This window comes from Mizuhopecten yessoensis, unplaced genomic scaffold (assembly GCF_002113885.1).
Source record: "Mizuhopecten yessoensis strain PY_sf001 unplaced genomic scaffold, ASM211388v2 scaffold7441, whole genome shotgun sequence".
Taxonomy (NCBI): Eukaryota; Metazoa; Mollusca; class Bivalvia; order Pectinida; family Pectinidae; genus Mizuhopecten; species Mizuhopecten yessoensis.
Window position 1 is genome coordinate 526,214 of NW_018407049.1, and position 21,674 is coordinate 547,887.

Below are 21,674 nucleotides of genomic sequence, written 5' to 3' on the forward strand. Positions count from 1 at the left end.
AGGGGCGGGGCCCAATAGGGGAAATAGAGGATTTTTTTTCTCCTGCTATACAAGTGAAGGGATTTTAACCAAATGCAGTCTGAAGCATGATTAGGGACAAAAGAATCAATTTTGTATAAACTGAGGTGTGTGGGCCTCCTTCTAAGGGCAGATGGGTGGGGCCCATTAGGGGAAATAGAGGAAAACATCAAATATCCTTCTCCTTTTGTACCGATGAAGGGATTTTGACCAAATTTGGTCTGGAGCATCATTGGCCAAAGGGTTCTCAGTTTTGTATGAACGGAGGGTATGGTCCCCCTGGGGGCAGAGGGACGGGGCCAAATAGGGGAAAATAGGTAAATCTTTAAAAATCTTCTCCTCAACCAATTGAAGGATTTTGACCAAATTTGTCCTAGAGCATCTTTGGACAAAGGAGACTCAAGTTTGTATAAACGGAGGGTGTGGGCCTTCTGGCGGCATAGGAGCGGGGCCCAATAGGGGAAATAGAGGATTTTTTTTCTCCTACTATACAAGTGAAGGGATTTAAACCAAATGCAGTCTGAAGCATGCTTAGGGAGAAAAGAATCAATTTTGTTTAAACTGAGGTGTGTGGATTCCCCTTCTTTGGGGCAGATTAGTGGGGCCCATTAGGGGAAATAGAGGAAAACATTAAAGATCCTTCTCCTTCTGTACCGTTGAAGGGATTTTAACCTAACCAAACTTGTTTTAGAGAATCTTTGGGCAAAGGGAATTGAATATTTATAAATGGAAGATGCAACTTTGTTACTTGTACTCCTTTGATAAACCTGAATGGTACTCAGCAGGTTTTAAATTGAAAAATAAATAACCAGGTGAGCTATTAAGGCCCCTGGGCCTCTTGTATGAATTTTGTTTGAGCAAATACTCTTGTGATTTTTTGTGGTTGGCATTCCTTGCCATATAATGTAATCTGACAAATAGGTGACCACTCATCTGTGCTGGTTATGTGCAAGAAATTGAACACATATCAATTGTTTCATTGTTCTAAAATTCTGTGCAAATATGTGGAAACGGCTTTGTATGTCGTGTATACCTGTAAGGCAGAACATTCCATAATGTTTATTTGTTTTTGAGGCTTCAGTATTGTTTATACCAACATTGTTCTGACCTTGACCCTGAAATGTGGATAAAAAGGATTGTATCTTGAGCAAAATGCTCAGAAGACCTTAACTTAGCTAGGTTCAGTAATATAACTGTGTTGAACCTGTTCTAAAGTTATCAGTTTAATCATCGTGACCTTGTTTCAGGTTCAGCCAATCAGTGGACAATGCTCTGGAGGATGAAGAGCAGTATGCTGACCAACTCAAGGAATACCTGGCATTTGGAGATGCCCTCAGGTAAGTGTACTTGTTGTCAGGTGTTAATGTGACATTCCTTAAAATCCAGGGGTAATGCTCACTTATGTTCTCTGCACCCCTGGATTATGTCATAGCAAAACTGAAGGAACGCAGCTAGCCTGTCCACTGTAATTAGGTCACATTGTTAAGTCCAAAAAACAAATCTTTAGTTAATTCATCATTTGTACAGATGAAAACTCATCTGGTAGGCCTTGAGGATAAAATACGGAAATAACATGAATTGTATCCTTTCTTGTGTAAATAAAGCTTCAATTAAGAATTAACTGAAAGTAACCGAAATTGATGGAATATTTTACCTGCATATATATTTGGAAATTTCATAAATAATAATCTGTGACAAGAAAGTCCTTACATTACTAAATGATGGTCTAATTTTGATAAATATATACATTTTTATGTAGTAGAAACTCACCAGCCTTTCCCAATTTCTTGAGTGTCAAATCCATATTGCTGTGTTTTAACTATCATTTGATGATGATAAGTCCAATCAAGTGTCAGAAAATCTAACAAAGAAAATGTAATTACGGATAATTTATAAATTACATTGTGTGTCAACAGGTCCGTGTGTAGGAAGTACGAGTGTCTACAGTACGACCTTGAGCGAGCCGAAGACAACCTGTCTTACAAGGCCAGTCAGAAAGAGCAGATGGTGAGTGTTTCTAGCTCGTGACCTTCTGGACGAGTCGTAGCTTAAAGTTATTCTGTTAAAGTAAACATTAGTCAAGTCAGTATTGACTAATCCGGTTTAAGCTTGGATCATAGGTCAATAGTGAAGGTTAGGATCTTTTACTGGGGTCAGAGTCAATACTGTTATATCAGATCTTAAATTCAAACTCAGGGCAAAGGTCAAATTGCATTTGGTCGATAGATATTCAAGTCTGAAACCAATTTTAGCCACTTATTTCATACTGTTCCGTGTAGGCCTTGTGGTTGTTTAAATGGGTTAGAAAGTGTTTTGTATTATACTTTATCAAGGATCTTGTTCTGGTAACATAGAAGATATATATTTATAGTAGAACCTGTCATGTATAGCTACCTGTTTTTGAGTCACAGTATTGTAGATAGACTTCACAAACTTCACACTATCAACAAAAATCATGGTCTGTGTTTTGACTCAGCTGAACCAATACCAAGTGGAACTGTTTCCATTGTTATAAGTTATTTTGACATTTAAACATTTTTTTTGCATTGAATAGCCACCACAACTTTGCCTTCCACACATTGACAACAGGTCTGTTTTTAGCCTGTGTATTGCATATCTGGTAAAGTCACTTCACTGAACGTCTGGCTGACATAATTTTTACATAAAACAATTACATAAGATTTACCATAGATTCATTGACCTTGATCAACAAAAAGCCAAACAAATCCTATTTTGCGGTTAAATTCTCTTGTAATATTTGCCAGTGACCCCCCATATTGCTGAGTAAACTGTATGTATTTTTGACATGCAATCAGGAGAACCCGGAAAGTCCATCCCAGGTAAAGTTACTGAATACCGGTTAAATTATATAAGTTACAGGTAAAGTTACCAAATACCTGTTAAATTATATAAGTTACAGGTAAAGTTACCAAATACCTGTTAAATTATATAAATTACAGGTAAAGTTACCAAATACCCGTTAAATTATATAATTAAAGGTAAGTTGAGGATACCTATGAAATTATATATTTTTACAGGTAATATTACTACCGGTAAAGTATTCTCAGGTGTAACCAAATAACTGTAAAATGATAAACTGACAGATAAAGTTAGTACTAGTAAATATTTACACATGAACTAAAACAGGTAAAGTTTTACAGGGAAATTAAATAAATTCACATAAAGTTATATATATTTTCAAGAGAATTTACACAGAACTGTAAAGACACATGTTTACAAGTAAGATATAGAAGTTATACATTTTTTTATATTTATAGATCTGTAAGTTAAATTTGTTTTTTCAGGTAGTTACCAAATGCATGTTTTGTTTAAAATGGATTAACAGGGAAATGTCTTTACCTATCATATTCATAGTTATAATATATATTGAGTTTTGTTTAAATACAGATGTACCTAAAAATAGGGAATAATGATAACTACAAGATGTCGGTGTATATTTGGAAGCAGAAGTATATGTATGAAGTCAATATTAAAGAACAAGTGACACAGAATAGTTTCATTAGCTTTAATTTATCACAAATGACATATACATTTTTATGTATGGAAAAAAAGACGATATTTTTTTTAACTAGCTATGTGTATTTCACCGGCTAGTAATGAGTATAGTTAGCTCATACGCTCAAAGGGCAAGTAAGCTTATGCAGTTGTACCAGTGTTTAGTATGTCGTCTAGAGTCCATCACTAACTTAACACAGCTGCTCCTGAATAACCTAGAGTCTAATTATAAGACCATGTTATTCTATCTGTAGCATGCTATAGTGAATAGCTATCAAACTTGTTCAGATTAATTACCCTCTTTCAATTTTAACTATTTGTAACATGTCTTAAAAAACTTTGAACAACTTCTTATGAATAAAAAATAGTCCTATGGTGATGATGTTTGGTGTTAAGCATGCTAGTTTGCAGCATTATCAAGTTTGTCTGAAGAAATGATTATATAGACTAACTTTGACAGTTTCATGAGTAATCATTGTCAAAATCTCAACTTAACAAATATCCTTATGGTATAGGGTAATGATCAATACTGTTTAAATACACCTGACCTTGACCCGATCTGAAAGCCACCAGCTTTGATAACAGGTGAGCAATACAGACCCATTAAGTATCTTGTTCTGAATTTTATCACATACCTGTTGAATCTTGTAATAGTAATACAAACAATTTTCAGACTATGAAATACAACGTTCTGTATTGAGCATGTGCAATACGGAATGTTGTATTTACCTACTAGCCAGAACTACTTTTTATGGGTATCCCCTTGTCATGGCGAACTGAAAAGTTCCCGGTATTTGCAAAAATTATCAAAGTTTATAAAATCTTTGTATCGATCTCTACCAAATATGGAAGGTATGTGATAAAAGCAAGACCACACACTTGTGTTTTTCATAACGGATCAGAAAGCACTCATTTATTGCGAGGACGTATATATTCGTCCGCGTAATAAACTTGTGCTTTCAGATTTGTTAGAAAAACACAAGTGTGTGGTCTTGCATATGTATATAATACAAAGATAATTATATCATTGTATCAGACAGTGAATTATTATGGGGCTTGATGTTACAGTAACTATACAGTGTTGTATAACAAGATTGACTCTAAGAAACATGCTATTCAATATTGCTGTCAGATTTCCAGGGAGTGTAAAATGTTTCATACGGTTTGAGTTATTCTTTACTTTGATAGTAGGGCCTGGGGCCTTGCCCAAAGAGACATTGTATATTTTTTCGAAATAGGCATTGTCGTCAGTGAAGTGTTGCATGCAGAGCTGTTACAATGTATGTAGTTTGCACAAATATTTATGTACATATATATTGATATCATATACTTACAATACACAGCTGCATAACAATCTGATGTTAGGACTTTTCGACTATTCCATCTTTGCATATTGCAGAGTTATCTTCTCTTGTGAGCAGGTATTGATTGTTATGTCATTGGTTTGTGTGAGAAAATTACGTTGATTTCTCAAAAATTGATGACATTACTTTCACAAATAAATGACGTAACAATCAATACCTGCTCACAAGAGCAGAGAACTCTGCAATACGTAAAGACCGAATAAGTGTCTAGGAAAGGTCTAAAGGAGGCCAGGAAATCATTTGAGATAGATCATGTCTGACTAGACTTGATGAAAGTCTCAGACTTTCCTTAATGAAAACTGTTTTCTGGATAATTGCTAATTAAGAAGTTTGTGACATGTACTATAAATTTAAGCTCACTTGGGATGAAGTGTCTTGGAGCTTCTACGATGGTTAAAAGTCTGTCATCCATTTGTTATTAAGAACAATTTGACTAACTTTCTTTTTCAAAGGGAACAAATGTGTTAAAATATTCAAAGAGTTCATTGCCTGTAGCTTTTTTTAATCAAAAGGTATCAGGTTTGTTCTAACGAAGGACATTGAACCACTTTTACAGGGGAACTATATCTGAAAACATATAACTATACAAAAACCTTCAAATAATTTATTCTAAAGGTCTTTAAGATCCAGAGTAATACCATTTTGAAAAAAGCTTGCTTGCTTGAAAGGCTATCAATTTAGTTTGAATAAACACCTTTGACCCACTTTCTGGGTCACAGGAGTTTAATGTCAGATGACTTTTTCTATAGGTTCTTAAGGCCAAGGGTTGTGATATTTGGCTTTGGTAACAGGCTATCATATTTGTTCATAGAAATGACCTTGAACCACTTTGAAGGCTACATGAGTAAAATTATCTTGAAATCTGCTAAAAACTAGGTAATATTTGATTTGTAGTGTAAGCCTCCTTGCTGACTTTGTTTAAATAAATTAGACCTTGACCCACTTTGGTAAGCACAGATAAGAGAAGTGCTACATGCCTGTTAGGCCTCTTGTTCAATTATCACAAGATACTTTGATACAGACAGGTAGTTTTGGTATGGTTCAGACATTTAAGAGGTGTTCTTTTAATGCAATATAACCATTGTCAAATCTTATTGAAAATGTGAGTGTAGAGACTTATGATTGTGCATTTGCATGTAAGTGTTGTCAAAATTGCATGCACAAGAGAGAACATAGAGCTTCCTAACTATACACCAACTGGCATGTCCGATCTACAGACAGACTGGAGTACACTAGTAGTGTTACGTAGGATTACCCCTGGTATTAGAGCAGTACTGACGTTACAACATGTATTGTTATATAATCAATTACTGCAGGATGTGTGGATGGTGATTATGTTTAACTTGAGAATTATTATATTGTTTATTGTACAATTTACTAGATAATTATTACATTATTAGGTCACCTGAGCTTTAGCTCAAGTGACCTATTGCTATCTGTTTCGTCCGTCGTCGTACGTCGTCCGTTAACATTTTACATTTCAAACTTAAAGTCAAGTTCTGCTAGGCCGATTGAGTCGAAAGTTGGTAGGAATGATCAGCTCATGGTCCCGACAAAGTTAACATTATACTTAACTATTTTTTACTCAAATTGGAACATATTTCAACAACAAAAACAAATACTGTAGGACTCAGATGACCGTTAAGGCCCATGGGCCTCTTGTTTATTATACAGTTTATAAGATAATTGTATTTTCATTATACTATTTACTAGATAATTATTATATTGTTTATTATACTGTTTGCTAGATATTTTGATATTGTTTATTATATATTATGATATATGATAATGTATCTGTATATATGGTTCTGACATTTGATATTTTAGCTACACACCTTTACTAAGCAGTAGTTTTATATATACTGTCCAGTAAGTGGAGGTGTAACTATTCTCTGACACATCGGTAAATCGTATCATATCTGGAGTGTCGATGCATTGTGGCATTCGCCAAAAGTATCGTCAGACTTTAAAAAAAGTTGTGTACAGGCCATGGCCCTTTTATCAACCAATCACACACACTTTGGAATTGTTTCAGCATGCATTTCTTCCTGTTCTATCACACACAATAAATGATGAATTAAGGAGACAGTTCATTTAAAAAAAAACTTAATTCAGCATGGAATACAAACACTTCAGCTTTGTTTCACATCAAGTTTTGTTTCAAATCAAGGAAAACTATGGTAACAGGTTTGTACAATAAGTTAAAAGTATACCCGTGTATCATGATACCTACCAAAAAAAAATGAAAATTTGAATTGTAACTTTTGAATTATCCAGGAGACCAAAACCTATTTGAAGGTACAGAGGAAGACTGGTGGTTGTGACTATGTAGGTAAATGGTGACAGTCACTGTTGTAGGTACAAGGAAAGGCTGGTGGTTCATTCTCCTTTACCGGAATGAAGACAAAGCTGTTTGGGGGGGATACACCTGAGCAGCGAGACCAGAAGATTAAACAACTGGAGGAGCAGATCCAGCAGGCGGAGCAGGAACTTCAGCAGACCAACGAGGACACACAGTGAGTGGTCTCCATCTAGATCCTAATATATTTTATGATATCATGCCTGAGGATTCATTTAGAATATAAACCTTGTTTATTTTACTAAAATTATGAAACAAGTTTTTCTACATATATTAATCACTTTTGTTGGATGGGATGGAAGCGTCCAGGGGGTCTAAATATGGGTGGACACCAAACTAAGGTACCCCAAAAAAATTCATGTGGTCGAGCAGGTGATAGAATACCTTTTATATCAAATTTAGGTTAAATGTCTTAAGGGCTCGACCAAGTTTGACAACTAATTTCAGCGGACCCCATTTGGTGGAGTTATGGCCCCTTGAATAACGAAAAACATCATTATCTTCCATTTCTGTTTCTGTTCTGTAACTTTCACAAATAGTATCCGATTGTCTTCAAACTTAGTAACAGGGTTCAACACATTAAGGCCCTGGCCAGGTTTGACAACCACTTTAATCAGACTCCATTTGGCAGACTCGTTATCTGCAGTTTCCGCTTAATAACTCTAGCAAATATTAGATGAGGCTTTTTTTTTCTTCGAGTTTCAAGCTATACATTATGTCTCAACAGCACGATACTCACATGTTTAAACCTAACTTCAATAATGTTTACCTACAATATGTCCTGAAAGCGAATTTGCTTGTTAGATTTGATGTACTTAACATAAAGTGATCATTCACAAACTCTCTCAAGTAGCTGTAAAGGTTCAGGGATCTCTTGTTTACACGCTAGTATTCTTGTCACTAGCTATTATAGGCCAGAGCGCAACTCAGTATTATGAAGTTCTATCCAAATTTAGCGCATGGCTATAAATATCACAAAAATGAACAGAAGAGACATAGACTTACATAGAACTAATGAAGATCTTACTATAGTGGGTGCCAAAGAACTTATTAAGACTTTACTGTAGTGTGTGCCAAAGAACTAATGAAGACTTTACTGAGTGGGTGCCAAAGAACTAATTAAGACTTTACTGTAGTGGGTGCCAAAGAACTAATGAAGACTTTACTGTAGTGGGTGCCAAAGAACTAATTAAGACTTTACTGTAGTGGGTGCCAAAGAACTAATTAAGACTTTTCTGTAGTGTGTGCCAAAGAACTAATTAAGGCTTTACTGTAGTGTGTGCCAAAGAACTAATTAAGACTTTACTGTAGTGGGTGCCAAAGAACTAATGAAGATTTTACAATGTAGGTGTCAAGATCCCTCTATGATTTTGTGTTGTTTGAAGATTTTATTTAAAATGTAAAAAAAACACTTGGAAAGACATGTTTAAAAGAGACGGTCTTCTAAAGTTAATCACACCCGTTATTTTGTTTTCCTGCAGGAAGTTTGTAGAAGCTGCCCTGCGTGACATTGATCGATTCAAAAGACAGAAAGTCAAGGACCTTAGAGAAATATTTACCAACTATGCGATCATGCAAATAAAGCAAAGTAAAAAGGTAGGTTAATTTAGCAGTAATCCATCAAACAAATATCTACAGTATAATTGTTTAACTGAGGATGTTTACTTGTGTATGTTTTCAGATTGATTTTAAATGAGACCAGAAGAACTTGTTTATATTTTGGAACTGATTGTGGGCCAGTCAAGGGGATCATGAAACAATGTTAGAACTGTATAATACATTATCTCTTAACAGCTGACACTGACTCAGCAAAAATCCTAGACATTAAAGTATTTTAGATATCTGAATTTGCATTATTACATCATTGCCATTTTCAACAAGGAAGTCAATTTGAGCTGAATTGTAATCTGTTTTATTTACCTTTGTAATAAGATTTTGATAAAAAAGTCCATTGTACTTAAAAGTTATCATCTATCAGTATCCTCGGCATACTTTGCCATCATCAAGTAGGCTACACAAAATTTGTTACATGAAAATATTCTGAAAGTGTTTTGAAATTATGTTTCTTTTCAGTGTTGATTATTTTCAATAAAAATGTTACAATTTTTTCTCTACAGGGAATTGCAATTTGGACCAGTGCAAAAGACTGCTTCACGAAAATGTGAATTTACAGACATCATGTAAAGTAAAATTTCTGTTACCACTTTTTTATGATAACTTGTGACCTTAATGTGGACTTACAGTTGGGTCATTCGGGTGTTTAAAACATTTGTAATTGACTGCTATGTAATGCACTATGTTTTCTTTGTATATTTGTCTGTATGATATTATGCATGATACACACAGTGTTGAAGGGCAAGAATGGGACCAAATTTTACCCACTTACCAGTGGGAACATACTGTGATGTGGGGGGAATTGAAAGGGAGACAATCCAACACAATAATCATAAATAATTTATAGGATGAGATATCCACTTAAGTATATATGTGTACAATGTTCTAGTTACGGTTATTGACACAATGAAATACTACCCTGCATGAAAATGTTTCTTTTTTTTCGGAACTTGAGTGCAGATGTTTATATTGTGCTGTGAAAACGGCTAGTGTTACCACAATGGCAAATGTTACCACAACAACTAGTGTCACTACAAAGGCTAGTGTCACCAAGATGGCAAGTGTCACCAAGATGGCTAGTGTCACCACAACCACTAGTGTCACCACGATGGCTAGTGTTACCACAACGACTAGTGTCACCAAGATGGCTAGTGTTACCACAATGACTAGTGTCACCAAGATGGCTAGTGTTAACACAACGACTAGTGTCACCAAGATGACTAGTGTTACCACAATGACTAGCTATATATAGTGTCACCAAGATAGCTAGGGTAACCACAATGGCTAGTGTTACCACGATGGAAAATGTTTCCACAACGACTAGTGTCACCATGACAGTTAGTGTTATCATGATGGTTAGTTTCACCAAGATGGCTAGTGCCACCACAGTGGTTTGTTACAACGACAGCTAGTGTTACCACACGGTTAGTGTTACCACGACAACTAGTGTTACCACACGGATAGTGTTACCACGACAACTAGTGTTACCACAACAGATAGTGTTACCAAGACAGCTAGTGTTACCAAGACTGCTAGTATCACCACCACAACGGCTAGTGTTACCACGACAACTAGTGTTGCCACAACAGTAAGTGTTACCACGACAGCAAGTGTTACTACAATTGCTAGTGTTACCACGACAACTAGTGTTGCCACAACAGCAAGTGTTACCATGACAGCTAGTGTTACTTCAATGGCTAGTGTTACCACGACAACTAGTGTTGCCACAACAGTAAGTGTAACCAGGACAGCTAGTGTTACTACAATGGCTAGTGTTACCAAGACAACTAGTGTTACCACAACGGTTAGAGTTGCCACAATGGCTGGTGTTGAATGAAAACATGAGGTAACCGAAAGTCATAAGGCAGTCAAAAGTCAACTTCAGATTCACCGTAATGTTATACACATCGTTTCCAACATCACACAAACTACATACTAATATCCCCCTACCCAATCAGGGGTGCTGTACAATTTATGTACAGCAACACAAATTGTACAGCAACAACAGCTAGTATCACCAGACTACAATAATGGCAGGAGTGACACTAGCTTGTTACATATTAGGCCAAGAATCACTTAAAACAGCAAGGAACTGATTCCCAGGTATAGACAGTTTTACAGCATCACTGATTAGTTCTTTGCAATCAAGTATATATGTGAGATGTTAAAAAGCACACTTGTATTGTATATAAATGTTGTCACAAAAAGGAAGTAATTAGGGTGTTGAAAACTCTTGACCCAAGTGTCACAAAAAACATTGCATCATAATTGTTGAAAATATTTGGTTTCTCAGTGATATTCTGATTCATAATCAGTAAACAACACTTTTGTGTTAATATGTAATGTTGTGACTTTTGTGAACATTTTAAAATTTGTTGTGTTTCAAACTCAAGACTGACTGTTTTTTTATTTGATATTCCCAGCAGTGATACAAGTGTAAGTGTAAGTGTAAAACCCTTCTATTGCCACCAATACGGTTATTTTGGTAATTTCTGGGTACCTTTGCATCAGTGTTGTGGTCTGACAAAGTGAGCAAACTTTTCAATGGCAGTACATATGTGTATTAGCTTTGTGGCAAGAAATTATTACACACGAGTCAGTATTCAATTTTCCAAAATAAACTGACAGCGGTATTTTCCATTTATATTTTAATTACCAGTTCAAACTTGTAAATCTGTACAACAGAATGATTTCAATAAACATAAGGTTCATTTCCTTTGTAGCAATATTCTCTTTCAGTAACAGTAGTGTTTAAAAAGTTGAACTCAGTGTACATAGAATAAAAGTTGAAATAAGAGACTTAGGTTAGTATTAAAATGTATTCCTCATAGTATTAGAGGAATACTATTTAATGTTCGAAGTAAGTCCTGAAGTATAACAGATGTTTTTTGTTTCATATTTAAAAAAAGGATTTCGTCCTTGCATTGTATCAGGCAACATAATACTGTGGATAAGCGCTGAGAAATATATTTAAGGTTTTTAATTTTCAATCATGTGCAATTTACATGAAATATGTTGCATTTATTTCAACAATTACTTGTAGCTGATGGAACAAGACTTCAGTTAGGTTTTTAGTATATTTTTACATCCTTTGTTGATGCGTTTCCTGTTTAGTTATATAGGTATTAACTGTCTCAAGGTAACTTATCAGTACCAGGTAACATCACACCATAATTTATAGTGAATATTTATGAGCTTGCTATTACATTATATAAAGATGGGATATCCATGTGCAGTGTTTGTACTGTCAGTGGGAAATGTGCAATACTATGTTATTCTAATAAAGTTTACCTGATTCAAATGTGAAACTGTATTGTGTCTGTATAAAGTATATACTTGAGCTTAATTAGTAGCCACAGTTCAGTATAGTTCCAAGTTTATGTTTGTTTAGTTCTATATTTTTTATTAGCCAGAAAAAACCCATACTTGTGATTGAACTTCACATTCCTGATGTGCACTGTAAAAGATGTCATGATTGATGCAACCATGTCATTTTCCCTTAGGGGGCCATAAATGAGTTAAATAGTGGGACTATATTTTGGAGAAAAAGGGGGCATAAAAAAGGCTAAAATGGTGTGTCTTTCACCTAAGAAGGCTCTAAAAAATAGTGTTATTTCACTGCTCTGTCATAAAAGGTTTAAACTGTGTGTTATTTTCACTTTGGAATTAATTGATATGTCCTGACATAGCCTATTGATCATTGTTCGTTTGTTCAGAGTTTGTCAGAAGCGATCCACCACTGGGTCGTGGGTTTGATGTCTAAAAGGGTCAGTCACTAGGTACTGGTCTTAGGTTGGTGGTACATCCCTGCTATGTACTCCAGTTTTCTTCCACCACCAAAACATGTTATTTAAGGATTAACTTGAATATATTTTTTATGTTATGGAGATATAACACAAAAAAACAGGGTGTACTCTAAATAAACCGTGGAGCGGTTTATGATGAGAGTACACTCTGGTTTTTTGTGTTACAGCTCCATAACATAAAAAATATATTCAAGTCAATCCTTATAATTTAAGCTACTATACACAATCCCTGTGGAAACCCAATTTTATTGATGGACTCTTTTCTCTTGGAAATTATTACGCCGATGTATCAGCCAATCAAAAACGACGCTACAAACGGCGACGTCACTTTTTTTACGTTATGGGCTGATAACATAAATTTCTAAGCCAATGAAAATGCGTGTTACAAGCAAGATTAAATTATTAGGACGTAAAACACAAACAAACCAAACCAATTGTCAAAATATAGATGTCTAAAGTGCTACAATGAGAGTTGCTGATCAATTTTGGCTTCTCTTATTTAGATGTCAAAATCTCCAGCAGTCTGTAGGCATTCCTATCCCAACAAACTGTGCCCCTCTTCTGGCAAAGCTGAATTAAATTATTAGCTTATCAGGACTGGTAACAAAAACTTAGCAAAATCCTTCAATTTCACATTCAGATATATTGACGACGTGCTGTCTTTGAATAACAAGAAATTGCAGACACAGGCATTTGTTTCTGTTAATAAATATAGTCATGAGAGAAAAAAAATCACACCATACTCATATTTGTGATTTTTTTTCTCGTGACTATTTTTGTTGACAGAATCAATGCCTGTGCCTCCAGAGCTTGAAATCAACGACTTCCCTTCTTCCCAAACCTGTAGTGGTTACATGTCGCAGTTAATTCGGTGCTCAAGAGCTTGCTCCGAATATTACGACTTCCATGATAGATGCCGACTGCTGACGGACAAATGTATAACGCAGGGTTTCCACAGATGCAGGTTAACAAAGACTGGACAACTGTTGTGGTCTTTGTGATTCTTTGTGTGATATGAAGGAAGGTAGCTATTTTTTAATACTATGCTCAGAGTGCGTTGTGGGTTTGTTGTCACTACCCAAATTCTCGACTTAGCCTTACAAGGCGAGTGTCATTGATGAAGCAGAAAACGCTTACCCTTCTGGGACACCTGGTATTGTTATCCTTGTACCTTTTCAATGGTCTTAATGTCTCCACCTTTCCTTTACTCTGGTAAGTAAACAACCAAGTCTGTAGCGGGCCCCACATCAGTGGCGTCATAGGATCATGATTTGGGATACAGCTTGTCTAACATTTCTATGTACAGGCAACCGTACGAAGTGATACAGGTTTTAAATTGTGTTCTTAAATAGGTCCACCTCTCTCGCTTCCCATGGGAGCCATTAAGTCTTCTTATCATGTCTCCGAATAGAATTTGAGCTGTTCTACACAGTTCTATTATTTGAATATAAAATGTCACTAGTTACACAGATGACGAATAATGGCAATGATTAAACGCAATTTATCTACTTAGCCGTTATCATGACCAATATTTATTTTTAACGGATTATTACCATTGTGCATGAATCACTCACAGCCACCATCACTGCCACGTGGTTATCATCGTAAGCTACTCAACGTGGACAGTCACGTTGCAGCACGCATGACTCGGAGCAACGATTTCCTCCTGGGGTACCGTTAATGCGCTTTCCCATTTAATCAAGGGCTAAGAGAATAAAGCTAGTGCACATAATTAATTGAAAAGACATAATAATCTGGTATTTTGTTGAATTTGTAAACCATACCGAATTTAGCAGTCAATATAAGATGTTTCTTTGTAAGACGTAAACTTTAATTGCGAGAATGTTCAGCTCTAAAAATAGATAGTTAATAGGAGAATATTCGTGACTCCAACGAACTACACGGTAGAATGTAATAGACTGACACAAATCTGCACCTGAAACATTTCATAGACTGGATAGGAAATATCCCAATCTTCATTCATAAGCTTCCAGCTTTTTGTCACCGTACCGTACGAGATAACACTGCGATTTGTATCGTCTCTAACGAAACGCAACACTATAGACGAATTGATTTAATTGTTGTGCAGTATTTGTATATGCTATGCGTTTATCTTTATCGTATTTGTATGCTGTGAATATCTTATATACAAAGTCCTTTAAATATTGTACACGCTTGCTTTGACCAAACATGTAAATAATCAATTCAGAACATTTGTTTATGGTCGAAATATGTGACGTAATGTGTTACAGGGTGACGCTGTCATCCCATGGGTCGTGCTGGGTGTCTTCGGGAGTATGTTTCAGTGAGGTAGCACTATAAAGTCGGCATCAGTTCCGCGTATCACAAGGAGACATACACAAACATATCGCAGCTTCTCAAATCACACGCATACACTACACGCATGTATCTTGCACACAGGGGAGGCCGTCCTTAAATTGCCATATCTGTTGATAGGGCGTTAAACAATACTAAACCAAATCAAACCAAACCTCATGGTTTTGCTCGGCGATCGCATCCCTCAGCTGTTTGCTGGTCTTCATGAAAACCTGTAGAATTATTTGCTATGACATGAATTTGTGCTTTCTGATAATGGATTTTGATGCGCAGTCCTCGTTTCGACAATTCTGCTGTCACCACTTATCTTTGTGTTACTGTTTTAGTCTGTTTTATCAACTTCCATATCCACTTCGAAAGAATATGATTATTTCTGATGTAATTTATTGGAATTCTCTAAACTTCAGGAGCGTCTATTTAATACACTGCTTTTGAAACTGAGAAACTCGTTTGATGAAATGCATTTCCCGATAAAGATACCGATTTTGTCTTTCGTATTGATTACATTTTTCATTTTCTTATTAATTCTTCATCTCGTGATATCATTTATCATATTCCTAGTGTTTTTGAATTAATCTTGGACTAGTTTCCTAGTTGCCAATGTTTTCTTTGTTACATCTGGAAAAATATTTTTCTGTTGTTTTCTTAAAAAAACGAGAATACCAAGTGTGATCTAAACCGAAATACGAACTCAAAATCGATAAAACCGGGGTAAAATATGATGAAAGGAAACATTTACATAGAGTACCTTGAAAAGTGAAGAAAGAATAAGACAAGTTTAAACTAACTTCCGAACCCGATGCTTTACTCTACATGTTTAGGGCCTTAAACTATTCTCCGATTTGAAATTTCATTATTAATGAACAGTTTAGCGTTGTCTACGAAAATTAAAACTTAACTTGTTTATTTTCCATATCAGGGGTTTATCTTACGTCACGCTAGTGGCTCAGTTTGTACTATATATATCAAATGGGTGAGATAGGACAACCTTGCCCTTCTAAACGCGACATGAATAACTATTTTGATATAAACTGGTTGTCTTATCACAAGTTGTAGCATTTTAAATAACGTTTAGATGTCCTATTTAAACTACTGTAAATAAATATCCTACTAGCCCAATTTTTACTCTTTTCAAAAGATTTTCCTGTTCGAACTGCCCGTCTTATGAAACTAACTAAAATCTTTGTACAACACACCAATAGTAACTTCAACACATTGACAAACCGGAAGTCGATGTTAAGCCGCTACCTTTCTTTCCGTTATTCACTACTTGTTACTTAGTACCTGTACCAAACATCGTCTTACTTCCACATTCCTACAACTTGAAGCTAGTGTCTTGTATCTGTGATTTATATTTACGTCAGTGGCGGCCTATAGCTAGTGGCGGCTAGTGTCTTGTATCTGTGATTTATATTTACGTCAGTGGCGGCCTATAGCTAGTGTCGGCTAGTGTCTTGTATCTGTGATTCATATTAACGTCAGTGTCGGCCTATAGCCAACTTTAATGATAAGCAGCTGGTTATGATTGCCTTCTTTAATTATCGTCAACAAAATTGAACATTTACAAATGGTTGTGTTCACGAAAAAAGTGTTTATAATTCTGATTCCGTGATGTTTTGATTTCTAGACATACCAGTAATTTTGTTACAGGTTTCACGTACTGCAGAAGTCGGATATTGTCAATCCCTAACCTGAATCCTGCCCACAGGACATCCTCCTTGTCTACACCTATAGCACATGCTATGCCGTAGTCTGTGCGTATGACCCTGAGGAACTCACCACCTCCACTGAGGAGTAGGATACTGTTATTGTCATAGTCGCCTATAACGAGGTTGCCAACACTGTCATACACCACACCCTAGCGACTGAATGGGCCTCCTCTAGTTTGTGTTGTTTGTTTATGTGTACTAGGGATGGCCCCTCTATATACAAACAGTTCCTTGAATTCAGTGTCCATGACAACAACACATTGGTTTCCATTACCACCATTTGTTTTACTGTTCCAATCATTTACTGCGACATTGCGAGTAAGTGGACACTCTGAGACCCTGAATGGTGAATTTATTAAGGGCTTGCCAGTCTCTTCATCCACTTTGGTGAGCATCATATGGCCTTGTGTGGTAAATTTGGAGATTTGTTTGGCCATTCCCAAAATGACATTGTTACTAGTTGTAATACATTTAAACAATGGTCTCTCATTGGTTCTGAATGTGTGTGTTAGTCGTCCTGATACCAGCTCCATAATACTGTTTTCGCAGTCACACACCCGAAGTGTGTGTGTTGTATGTGACAGACTAATGCCACTGATGCAGTCATTGTGTTTGACCTCCTGTAGTACTTGACCGTACCTATCCAGCAGAATCAATGTATTACTGATCACACCAGACCATCCGTAGTAGGACGTATAGAGTCAATGAAACATGGAGACTCCCACTCCTCCACCACATTGGTCTCTGACAGTAGTTTTGTACATTGTTACTGCTTTCTTTCTTTTGCCTCTGGCCGGTTTGTTTGGAGAACGTGATCATCTGCCGTTGATAGTCACCGATTCTGGTTGATTAGCACAAGGTCGTTATTCTCTGCTTATGCTCCATTTGAGGAGTTATTTCAGGGGTTAAAATAAAGATGAATCTAGGTCTTCTATTCGCATCCCCAGAATGATAATTCGCATTGTTAAGATTTCTCCAGCATTGGAATTCACAGACACACAAATTTCCCTTGTATCAGGTTGGTGAAAATGTTGCCTTGATCAGATGTGAAGTCGTTTGCTTGGCTGAATTTGACACTTTACCGATTAGTAAATAAAAACAAAAACAAGAGGCTCAGCGAGCCTGTATCGCTCACCTGGAAATGTTAGCAAAATTGAAGTAAGAATAGCGTGATGTTACTGGAAGTGTACCTGTATTACATGGTTAGTCAGGGGTTACCCACTATTTAAACAAAATTGCTTCCTCTTCACCCAAGGATGCTTCATACCAAATTTGGACAAAATCCTGTCATTCCTACAGAAGAAGAAGGATTTTGAAGAATTTGTTATGTTTCCCCTATTGGGCCCCGCTCCTCAGCCCCCAGGGGGGCCACACTCACGGTTTATACAATATTGAGTCCTTTTTGCCCAAGGATGCTCCAGACCAAATTGGGATGACATTCCTTAATCCCTATGGTAGAAGAAGGATTTTAAAGGATTTACCTTTATTTTCCCTATTTGGCCCGCCCCTCTGCCCCCAGAAGGGCCATTTATACAAAATTGAGTATTGAGTCTCCTTGGCCAAAGGATGTTCTAGACTAAATAAGAATAAAATTACTTAATCCCTACGGTAGGAGAAGGATTTTAACGGTTTTACCTCTATTTCCCCTATTTGGCCCGCCCTCTGCCCGAAGTGAGGGCACACACACCATTTATACAAAATTGAGTATTGAGTCCCCTTGGCCCAAGGATGCTCTAGACTAAATAAAGATACAATGCCTTAATCCCTACGGTAGGACAAGGATTTTAACGGTTTTACCTTGATTTCCTGTATTGGGCCTCGCCCCTCTGACCCCAGGGGACCATACCCATCGTTTATACAAAATTGAGTCCCCTTGGCACAAGGATGCTCTAGACTAAATAAAGATACAATGCCTTAATCCCTACGGTAGGACAAGGATTTTAACGGTTTTACCTTGATTTCCTGTATTGGGCCTCGCCCCTCTGCCCCCAGGGGGCCATACCCATCGTTTATACAAAATTGAATCCCCTTGGCCCAAGGATGCTCCAGACTAAATAAGGATAAAATCCTTAAATCCCTACTGTAGAAGAAGGATTTAAAAGGTTTTACTATAAATCCCCTATTGGGTCCCGCCCCTCTGCCCCGAGGGCCACACCCACCATTTATACAAAATCGAGTGCCCTTGGCCCAAGGATGCTCCAGACTAAATTGGGATAAAAACCCTTAATCCCTACGGTAGAAGGAGGATTTTGAAGTGGGCGGGCCGAAAAGGGGAAATAGAGTTCAAACCTTTAAATGCTGTTATTTTCGCGTATTGGAATAAAAGGTAGCGTCACCTTATGTTATGTAAGGCGGCGCTTCCTTGTTTTAGCAACAAAATGCCTGAAACGGCGAAAAATATAAATCTCCACACTGTATTGGATCTTTTATTTTTACAGTACTCATAAATACATTACATTCAATCAATACATTCAATAAAATTCAAATTTTTATTTGTCCATATTTGTCCACCTTATCTTATGTAAGGCGGCGCTTCCTTGTACAATCGGTAAGTACGAGTCGTAAATCGATTTCAATGCTATTTTATTTGTTAAAATAGTAGCAGTTGTAGTAGCAATAAGTTTGTTGTTTTTCTATTAAAACAGGTCAGTATGAAATGAAATGTTTGAAATGCTTAGGAAGAAATAAAAACAGATGATATTAACTGTATATGGTTTTGTTGTGCTATTTCGTCTAGATTGGAAGCCGCTTTTCCGTTATAATTTTCACAGATTTTCACGTAACACTGAACAATTAGCTGATACGGGATGTGTCGTTGCTCAGTGTAGTGTATAAACACCTTTATAGATAACCAGTGACAAAAAGAGTTTTGATATTTACCAACTAAAATGTTCTTATCTTAAAATTAATGTTAACAATTCTGTATTGTTTTTTGTCCATATTTGGCCACTTTTGTCTACTATTTGTCCTCTTTTGTCCACTATTTGTACATTATTTGTCAACCTTTGTCCATATTTGTCCACTATTGTCCACTATTTGTCCACATTTGTCCACTATTTGTCCACCTTTGTCCACAATTTGTCCACTTTTGTCGACATTTGTCCAAATAGGAGGAAACAAAAACTGATAATATTAACAGTATATGATTTCTGAATTGGAAAACCGATTTTCCGTTATAATTTTTGTACACAGTGTCGTTCAGTCTGTTACTCAAGTCTTTGCTAAATGATAACAGTACTTTAATTCTATAATACGTGACTCTTCCGTCGCTAAACATGTGAAATACTATGCCTATGTAATCGAGAACAGACTGTCTTGACATTAGTGTAATTCGCTGTTATTTTTTCCTTTCCCTTTTTATAGGAAGTCGGTACAAAAGCTTTAAAAAATATGATCAAAGAGACAATTTTTAAGAAAATGTATCGGCGCCTTTAACCATTTTTCACAAGGGACTGTCCAATCCCATATGCGTACCCCCGACGGAACATCTGAAGGTTGAAACGGTACTATAACACATAGAAAAAACGCTAACGAGCAAACAAGACCTAGACATTGGCGAACCGTTCGAAATAGTACTAGGTAGCGTAAAGTCACCAATGGGTAACAGCAGAAAAAGATACGTCACTAATCTGCAGAGAGATAAATCCAAAAAGCGTAGTATATCCTTAGTACGCGACAAGAACATATGCGCCGCAAGAGCTGTGGCTATAGGAATCGCGAAACTGGGAGTGAGACCAGACAAAACAGTAACCGCCCAACATTACGACACTTCCACAGGTCTAGAAAACTTCTTACGTACTAGAACGTGCAGGTACACATATTTCAAGGACGTCACGAAAAAAGATTCCAAGAGTCACGGTAGCGCCCAGGGAAAGCTGGCCAAACGTATCATGGAGAAATCTAACCTGGAACCCGAACAAAGTGTCAGCATTTCGGACATGAAGAAGATGAAATATTACTTGCAGATAAACGTAGCGGTAATAAGAGTTCAAGAACAAAACAAGTTCATAAGGGAAATCGGTGATATGACCAGGGACACGGTATTTCTGCTGATGGACGAAGACCATTACGATTTTATTACAAGTATGACTGGTTTCTTCAGCAGCGTTTTTTTCTGCAATCGTTGTTTAACCCCGTACTCCACCAGAGATCAACATAGTTGCGAAAACCAGTGAATTGTGTGCACGGAATAAAATTGTGAATCCACGAGGGCTATCGTGTGCCAAGCTTGCAACCTCGAATGTCGTAACGACGCGTGTTATCAACGTCACAAATCCAACGGGAGGTGCGGACTCGTCAAACGTTGTCTGCAGTGTCACAAGACCTCAACGACAAAACTAACGAACACAAGTGTGATTGGTATCGCTGTAAAGTCTGCGAAAGCATGGTGGCAGTCGGACACCTGTGTTACATTCGCGCGATAACCCCTAAGGCTTCTTTAGCAAACTTTTTTTACGACATTGAGACCACGCAAAACACCATTTACGAATGTGAGAGAGGCTTCACCCCCTCAGAAACAACAAATCAGTTTGGTAACTGCAAGACCTCTAGCTGCGGAAAGTTTTGTCACGTGGTAAACTTGGTGGTGGCCAACACAATGTGCGGGGAAAGCGAGAGAATGCGGGGAAACGGCGTCGACATGTCGAAACTGCAGCTATCACATTTGCGAGGGAACAGACGAGTCCTGCTCTTGCACAGCCGTGGGAACCTAACCGGACGCCTTGCACTACAGATTCGAAAAAATGAGCCCAGATGGAAAACTGAAGTTTGCAGAATGGTACCTCGAAAAGATCTATAACGAGGAAGTATTCGACCTCCAGAAGGAACTCTTGGAATACATCAAGAGCGACGTCGACATATTGAAGAAAGGCTGCATGGCGTATCGCGAATTGTTGCTGCAGAGTACGGGGGTGGATCTGTTTACGAATATGACTGCTGCGGGGGTCGCCAT

The 21,674-nt window shown here is 37.0% G+C and overlaps 1 protein-coding gene across 2 annotated transcripts in view; it reads left to right on the top strand.

The window, feature by feature from the left end:
• Positions 1-9,819, top strand: part of LOC110453523 (sorting nexin-4-like) — a 26,722-nt gene extending 16,903 nt beyond the window's left edge. The window contains exons 9-14 of one of the 2 annotated variants that reach the window (XM_021502502.1): positions 1,266-1,355; positions 1,935-2,025; positions 2,835-2,858; positions 7,257-7,414; positions 8,739-8,853; positions 9,375-9,819. In XM_021502502.1, coding sequence (XP_021358177.1) covers positions 1,266-1,355; positions 1,935-2,025; positions 2,835-2,858; positions 7,257-7,414; positions 8,739-8,853; positions 9,375-9,422 — 526 coding nt within the window. In that variant the 3' untranslated portion in view covers positions 9,423-9,819. The remainder of the gene's footprint in view (positions 1-1,265; positions 1,356-1,934; positions 2,026-2,834; positions 2,859-7,256; positions 7,415-8,738; positions 8,854-9,374) is intronic. The other variant, XM_021502503.1, reaches the window with a different exon arrangement.
• The last annotated feature ends 11,855 nt before the right edge of the window (positions 9,820-21,674 follow it).